The 10000-nt window shown below is 29.6% G+C and overlaps 2 protein-coding genes and 1 pseudogene across 2 annotated transcripts in view; 2 read left to right on the top strand and 1 right to left on the bottom strand.

Moving 5' to 3' along the window:
- Positions 1-1328: 1328 nt before the first annotated feature.
- On the top strand, positions 1329-3163 carry LOC147468076 (uncharacterized; annotated as a pseudogene).
- Positions 3164-5118: 1955 nt separating this feature from the next.
- Positions 5119-5908, bottom strand: LOC147468075 (uncharacterized). Its single transcript, XM_086556036.1, has 2 exons — positions 5863-5908; positions 5119-5440 (listed from the first exon to the last, which is right to left on the bottom strand). The coding sequence occupies exons 1-2, from the start codon at positions 5869-5871 to the stop codon at positions 5234-5236; spliced, it is 216 nt and encodes a 71-aa protein (XP_086412162.1). The 5' UTR covers positions 5872-5908; the 3' UTR covers positions 5119-5233.
- Positions 5909-9200: 3292 nt separating this feature from the next.
- LOC147468074 (uncharacterized) overlaps positions 9201-10000 on the top strand; it is a 2899-nt gene continuing 2099 nt past the window's right edge. The window contains exons 1-2 of the mRNA XM_086556028.1: positions 9201-9251; positions 9565-9769. Of these exons, the coding sequence (XP_086412154.1) occupies positions 9243-9251; positions 9565-9769 (214 nt within the window). The 5' untranslated portion in view covers positions 9201-9242. The remainder of the gene's footprint in view (positions 9252-9564; positions 9770-10000) is intronic.

Genomic DNA, 10000 nt, shown 5'->3' with positions numbered 1-10000 from the left:
ACACATGCACACTCACACACGCATAATAAGTTAACACTCACTTACACACACTCATACATAAACGCAAGCACACAAATAAACACACACAAAAATACACGCTCACACATACACGCACACATATGCATATATATGTATATATATATATATATATATATATATATATATATATATATATATATATATATATATATATATGTATGTATGTATATGTATATACATATATACACATATGTATGTACGTATGCATATATGTATTTGTGTATATATATATATACATACATATATATACATATATATACATATATACATACATGTGTATGTACGTATGCATATATGTATATATACTTACATATATATATATACATTTATATTGTATATGTATGTATTGATGGTAAATATATCTTTACATGTATATGCATATACTGTATACAAACGTATGTATGTTTTTCATGCACACATTTTGTATATACAATACACACTGTATATTTACGAAGTATGCAATATCCAGCGAGGATAATCCCAACATTAATGATTCAGATAAAAAAAAAAAAAAAAAAATTCCAAGATCGCCTCGAACTTTTATTCTTAACGTTTTTCGGCGAACGGTAGGTAGTTGTCCTGTGTCTTTATCCGTAATAGTAACCGTGATATCCACCGTATCCATAACCCTCGAATCCACCGAAGCGGCGGTAGCCAGGGTCAGCAACGGGGTCAGGATCAGCTACTGGGTTAGGCTCAGGCATGGCGTTGCTCAAGCTCATTAGTCATGACAGGGTCACCACTAAGGCCAGAACCATTGAAAGCTGTTCATATGAGAAGATCCAGTGCATAATTTGTTTATATATATGTGTGTGTGCGCGAGTTTGTGTGCATATATTTACCTATATGTACATATATGTTTCTCATTGTTAAGATTTTATACATTTTAAATAATCCTTTTAAGCTAATGTAACTGAAGTACTTTGGGGATTTACTTTTATAGAAATATTTCCTAAAATATAGAAACATATATCTTATATATATATATATATATATATATATATATATATATGTATGTATATATAAAAACATTATTTATCTATTGATTTATTGTTTTTTGTGTACGTGTGGATGGATGCATATTGGCCTATCTATTGTTATACAACAGCCATATACCGACACACCCACACACTGATATTATAACCCCGAAATAATTTACATGCTTTAGTCTAAAATGAATAAAAGCTAAACAAAAAGTTACGTTTATATAAATACATATACACACAAACGCACACACACACATATATAAAAAAAATATTCACTCGATCTTCTCACATGTACAGCTTTCAATGGTTCTGGCCTTAGTGGTGGCCCTGTCATGCTTAGTGAACTGAGGCAGCGCCATATCTGATCCTAACCCAGTGGCTGACCCTGACCCCGTTGCTGACCCTGGCTACCGCTGCTTCGGTGGATTTGGAGGTTATGGAAGTCGTGGATACGGGGGGTTATGGATACGGTGGATATGGGAGTCGTGGATACGGGAGTTATGGATACGGTGGATATCGCGGTAACTATTACGGATAAAGATTTTCCTGACACAGGACAACTGCGTACCGTTCTTCAGAAACGCTAATATATATATATATATATATATATATATATATATATATAATTATATATATATGTATATTCAGATAGATGAGATATATGCATATATATGTATATATATACATACATATATATGCAAGTACATACACAAATATATATACATATGTATTATTTATGTATATATACATATATATGTTCGGTTGTGTATTTCTGTGTGTCTGTAAATGCGTATTTGTATATATATGTACACATCTATCTGTGTATATGACTTCATATGAATATATATGTATATATAATAATATATAATATTTATATATTATATATTATATAACTATATATATCTATAATACAATGAATGAATATATATATATATATATATATATATATATATATATATTATATATATATATATATATATACATAAATATGCATATATATACATAGATATAAAATATAAAATCATACATGCACTTATGTTTATATACGCATATAAAGAAACATGTACATATTTTAATATGTATTTTATTATGTTTGTCTACGTGTTGATGAATGCGCCCCCCCCCCCACACACACACGCACTGAAGCACATGTCAAAATGCTAATCATAGACACAGGATGAGATAATGATTTTTCGACTAAAATATATTTTTAAGGTGGACTCTTACAACTTTCTCAAGTACCTTCCGGTGATCAATTAATGCGTTATTCACCATGACTGTTGTCCTGTGAGCTATATAAGCTAAACGTCTTGTTACAGTAGCTGCATAGCCTTTCCTTCATTAGCTACGTTAAAAAACATCTGCAATATGAAGCTGGTAAGAATATCTATATATACAAATGCATGCTCATATATATATATATATATATATATATATATATATATATATATATATATATATATATATATATAATATATATATATACACACATATATATATGTATATATATATATATATATATATATGAATATGAATATGAAAATGTATATGTACACAAATCTGTACATACATACATTTATATGTGTGTGTATGTGCATATGAATGGTCATTTTACCAAAGTTCGTTTATAGAAGCTCGACATATGCAATTAACTTTCAGTGCAAAATATTTATTTATGAACAACCCAAAGCGATTCACTAGCATTAGCTTATAATAACTGTTTAAAAAGACTAAAAGATAAAAAGAGGTTACATATATGTAAATATATAAATGGACACATATATACAAACTATACAAATACTATTAATAACTGAATCTTCTCATGTGCACAGCTTTCAATGGTTCTGGCCTTAGTGGTGGCCCTGTCATGCTTAGTGAACTGGAGCAGCGCCATGCCTGAGCCTAACCCAGTGGCTGACCCTGACCCCGTTGCTGACCCTGGCTACCGCCGCTTCGGTGGATTCGGATATGGTGGATACGGATATGGGGGCCGCGGATACGGGGGTTATGGATACGGTGGCTATCGCGGTCGCTTTTACGGATAAAGATATTTCTAACACGGGACTCCGTTAAGAATGAGACTATGAAACGAATAAAAATTCCTCTCCGGCATTTCTGAAATAAATTCTTTAACTGAATTTCTAGTGTTGTGATTATCCTCACTGTTTCCGTGAGCGTGTATATGTGTGTGTGTATGTGTGAGTTTGTGTTTACTTGTGTATGTGTGGGCGTGTGTGTGCATGTGATATATACGTATGTTGTATATATATATGTATATATATATATATATATATATATATATATATATATATATATATATATATGATATATATTGATATATATGTATAAATATTTCATGTATATATATTCATATATATATCAATATATATTAATATACATGTATGTTTATACATATATATATATACACACAAATCTTGATATATTGATATAAACATGTATACGAGTATATATATATATATGTATATATATCTATCATATATACATCATATATACATATATATTGTGGAGATATTTTATGAATAGTCTTTGTGCTTATGTTTAATATGATAACACCTTAGGATTTAATTTGTTATCAGAATTATAAACGCGTAAATCGCCTACACTTCTCTCCCAATTATTCATTAGTTGCTAACAATTTTTTTCTTTTTATCCTTTGATAACTTGTAGTCAGTTTTCTTGTCCCAAAATAGATTATATGTATATGGATCTCTCCACACACACACACACACGCACAAACACACACACGCATACACACACACACACACACACACACACGCACGCACACTCACACACGCACAATAAGTTAACACACACTAACACACACTCATACATACACGCAAGGACACAAATAAACACATACAAAAACACACGCTCACACATACACGCACACATATGCATATATATATATGTATATATATATATATATATATATATATATATATATATATATATATATATATGTGTGTGTGTGTGTGTGTGTGTGTGTGTGTATACATATATACACATATGTATGTATGTATGTATGTATATATATACATATTCACATATATGTATGTATATATACATATTCACTTATATGTATGTATATATGATATATATATATATGTATACACACACACACACACACACACACACACACACACACACACATATATATATATATATATATATATATATATATATATATATATATATATATACACACACATGTGTGTACGTATACATATATGTATGTATATATATACATACATACATATATATACATATATACATATTTACATACATGTATATGCACGTATGCATATATGTTTATGTATATATACATACATAGATACACACACACACATATATATATATACACAAACACACACACACACACAAAAAAAAAATATATATTATTGACTGGATATTCTCATATCTACAGCTTTCAATGGTTCTGGCTTTAGTGGTGGCCCTGTCATGCTTAGTGAAGTGGAGCAGCACCATGCCTCAGCCAAACCCAGTGGACCCCTACAAGTAATCAAAGGATAAAAAAAATGTTTGCAACTAGTTTGCAATAATCGTAAAGCATAAATAATTAGGAGAGAAGTGTAAGTGATTTACGCGTTTATAATTCCGATAAGAAATTAAATCCTTAGCTGTTATTATATTAAACATAAGCACAAAGACTATTCATAAAATATCTCCACAATCAATATATATGTATATATATAATGTATATACGACAGATATATATGCATACATATACTCGTATACATGTATATATCAATATATCAAGACATATATATATATATATATATATATATATATATATATATATATATATATGTATATATATATATGTATAAACATACATGTATATTGATATATATTGATATATATGAATATATATATATATATATATATACATATTGATATATCTATACATATATATCATTATATATATATATACACAATATATGTATATATCACATACACACACACGCCAACACACATCAAAGTAAACACTCACACATACACGCACAAATACACACACTCATGGAAACAGTGAGGATAATCGCAACACTAGAAATTCAGTTAAAGAATTTATTTCAGAAATGCGGGAGAGGAATTTTTATTCGTTTCTTATTTTCATTCTAAACGTTTTTCGCAGAGCGTTAGATAGGAGTCCCGTGTTAGGAATATCTTTATCCGTAAAAGCGACTGCGATATCCACCGTATCCATAACCCCCGTATCCGCGACCCCCATATCCACCGTATCCGAATCCACCGAAGCGGCGGTAGCCAGGGTCAGCAACGGGGTCAGGGTCAGCCACTGGGTTAGGCTCAGGCATGGCGCTGCTCCAGTTCACTAAGCATGACAGGGTCACCACTAAGGCCAGAACCATTGAAAGCTGTACACATGAGAAGATTCAGTGATTAATAGTATTTATATAGTTTGTATATATGTGTGTGTGTCCATTTATATATTTACATACATGTAACCTCTTTTTATCTTTTATTCTTTTTAAACAGTTATCATAAGCTAATGCTAGTGAATCGCTTCGGTGTTATATCATAAATATATTTGCACTAATGTTTAATTGCATCTGTCGAGATTTTATAAATTTACTATGGTAAAATTCTATTCATATGCACATACTCACATACATGTATATGTATTAATGTATAGCTTTGTGTACTTATACATATACATATACATATTCATATACATATACATATATATATATATATACATATACATATACATACATATTTTTGTGCATATATATATAGATATATATGAACATACATTTTTATATATAGATATTCTTACCAGTTTCATATTGCAGATATCTTGTTGCTGTACACGCAGCCAATAAAGTAGAGACTATGTAGCTACTGCAACAAGACGTTTAGCTTATATAGCTCACAGGACAACAGTCATGGTCACTAACGTTTTAATTGTTCACCGGAAGGTCCTTGAGTAAGTTGTAAGGGTCCACCTTAAAAAGAAAGTTTAGACGCAAAAGCATTACCTCATCCTGTGTCTATGATTAGCATTTGACACACACACACACACACACACACACACACACACACACACACACACACATATATATATATATATATATATATATATATATATATACCTATATGGATAGATAGATAGATATAGATATATATATGTATATGTTTAGATATAAATAAATGTATATATAAATATGTAAATATATATGTATATATATATATATATGTATGTATGTATGAATATATGTATATATATGTGTGTGTTTATATATATAGATATAGATATATGTACATATGTATATATGTAAATATATGTGTGTTCATATATATATGTAAATATAGATATATGTACATATATGTATATATATATATATATATATATATATATATATATATATATATATATATATATATGTGTGTGTGTGTGTGTGTGTGTGTGTGTGTGTGTGTGTGTGTGTAAATATATATACATGTTTCTTTATATGTTTATATATACATAAGTGCGTGTATGTGTGATTGTATGTATAGTTATGTCTGTATGTATATATATATATACATATATATGTATATATGTATATATATATTTATATATATACATATTAATTCATTGTGTGTTTATAGATATTTATATAGTTTTATGATATATAAATATATAAATATCCATATATCATATATGTATATATATATATATATATATATATATATATATATATATATATATATATATTCATATAAAGCTATATACACAGACATAGATGTACATATACACGTACACACAAATACATTAAGAGACACAGAGAAATACACAACCGAACATTTATATGTGTATATACATGCATGATTTATAGGTATATATATTTGGGTATGACTTACATATATATGTATATCATATATATATATAGACACACATATATATACACTGTATATATATATGTGTATATATATATATATATATATATATAAATATATGTATATAAACACTCTTAATACTATCCGAAGAACGGTACGCACTTGTCCTGTGTAAGGAATATCTTTATCCGTAAAAGCGACCGCGATATCCACAGTATCCATAACTCCTGTATCCACGACTCGCATATCCACCGTATCCATAACCCCCGAATCCACCGAAGCAGCGGTAGCCAGGGTCAGCAACGGGGTCAGGGTCAGCCACTGGGTTAGGCTCAGGCATGGCGCAGCTCCAGTTCACTAAGCATGACAGGGCCACCACTAAGGCCAGAACCATTGAAAGCTGTGCACATGAGAAGATTCAGTGATTAATAGTATTTATATAGTGTGTATATATGTGCGTGTTTCCGTTTATATATTCACATATATGTAACCTCTTTTTATCTTTTATTCTTTTTAAACAGCTATTATAAGCTTAAAATAACTGTAAAATGTATAAGATCTTAACAAGGAGAAAAATATATGTGCATATAAATGGTCATTTTACTAAAGTACGTTTAGAAAAGCTCAATATATCCAAATAGACATTAGTGTAAATATATGATAGTATACCCGCCAATTATTTTACTTGCAATACCCTAGAATAACTTTAAAATGAATAAACCCTAAACAGAGTTACATATATGTAAATATATACACACAAACTCGCACACACACACACACACACATATATATATAAACAAATTGATCACTGGATCTTCTCATATGTACAGCTTTCAATGGTTCTGGCCTTAGTGGTGGACCTGTCATGACTAATGAGCTTGAGCAACGCCATGCCTGAGCCTAACCCAGTAGCTGACCCAGACCCCGTTGCTGACCCTAGATACTGCCGCTTCGGTGGATTCATGGGTTCTGGATACGGTGGATATCGCGGTCACTATTAAGGATAAAGACACAGGACAACTACCTACCGTTCGCCGAAAAACGTTAAGAATTAAACTTCGAGGCGATCCTTGAAATTGAAATTCTTTAACTGAATCATTAATGTTGTGATTATCCTCGCTGGATATTGCATACTTCGTAAATGTACAGTGTGTATTGTATATACTAAATGTGTGTATGAAATACATACTTACATACGTTTATATATATGCATGCACATGTATAGATAGACATGTATAGATGTATAGACATGTATTTATCATCAATACATACATGTACAACATATATTTTATATATTTGTATATATACATATACATATATGCATACGTACATACACATGTATGTGTGTATATATATGTAAATATGTATATATATGCATACATACATACATATTTGTATATATGTATATACATACATACATATACATATATATATACATATATATATATATATATCTATATATATATATATATATATATTATATATATATAAATATATGCACACACACACACACACATATATATGTATGTATATATATATATATATATATATATATATATATATATATATATATATATATATACGTGTATATGCAAGTACATACACAAATATATATATACATATATATTATTCTTGTATATATACATATACATGTTCGGTTGTGTATTTCTATGTGTCTGTTAATGCGTATTTGTGTATTTGTATATGTATATCTAAATCTGTGTATATAGCTTTATATGAATTTATATGTATATATATATATATATATATATATATATATATATATATATATATATATATATATATATATGGTATATGGATATTTATATATTTATATGTTATGTAACTATATATATCTATAAACACACAATGAATGAATATATATATATATATATATAATATATATATATATATATATATATATATATATATATATATTATATATATATATGTACACATAAATTTACTTTTAAACACACATACATGCACTTATGTATATATACACATACAAAGAAACATGTACATATATTTGCATATGGGATTTATTATGTTTGTCTACGTGTTGATGAATGTATCACCCACCCACCCACACACACACACACACTGAAGCACATGTCAAATGCTAATTATAGACACAGGATGAGATAATGATTTTGCGACTAAAATATCTTTTTAAGGTGGACCCTTACAACTTTCTCAAGGACCTTCCAGTGAGCAATTAATACGTTAGTGACCATGACTGTTGTCCTGTGAGCTATATAAGCTTAACGTCATGTTACAGTAGCTACATAGTCTCTACTTCCTTAGCTACGTGTACAGAAACAACATATCTGCAATATGAAGCTGGTAAGAATATCTATATATACAAATGCATGCTCATATATATATATATATATATATATATATATATATATATATATATATATATGGTCATTTTACCTAAGTAGGTTTATGGAAGCTCGATAGATGCAATTAAACATTAGTGCAAATATATATATGATATAACGTCGAAGTGATTAACTTGCATTAGCTTATGATAACTGTTTAAAAAGAATAAAGGATAAAAAGAGGTTACACATGTAAATATATAAATGGACACACACACATATATACAAACTATATAAATACTATTAATCACTGAATCTTCTCATGTGTACAGCTTTCAATGGTTCTGGCCTTAGTGGTGGCCCTGTCATGCTTAGTGAACTGGAGCAGCGCCATGCCTGAGCCTAACCCAGTGGCTGACCCTGACCCCGTTGCTGACCCTGGCTACCGCCGCTTCGGTGGATTCGGATATGGTGGATACGGTGGATATGGGAGTCGTGGATACGGGGGTTATGGATACGGTGGATATCGCGGTCGCTTTTACGGATAAAGATATTCCTAACACGGGACTCCTATCTAACGCTCTACGAAAAACGTTAAGAATGAAGCTATGAAACGAATAGAAATTCCTCTCCAGCATTTCTGAAATAAATACTTTACTTAATTTCTAGTGTTGTGATTATCCTTACTCCTTCCGTGAGTGTGTGTATTCATGCGTATATGTGTAAGTGTTTACTTGTGTGTGTTGGCGTGTGTGTGTATGTGATATA

Source organism: Penaeus japonicus, unplaced genomic scaffold (genome assembly GCF_977035675.1).
Source record: "Penaeus japonicus unplaced genomic scaffold, GWHDUDI00000001_assembly GWHDUDI00000031, whole genome shotgun sequence".
Classification (NCBI taxonomy): Eukaryota; Metazoa; Arthropoda; class Malacostraca; order Decapoda; family Penaeidae; genus Penaeus; species Penaeus japonicus.
Note: the sequence above shows the minus strand (reverse complement) of the source record. Positions and strands in the feature narration are given on the sequence as shown.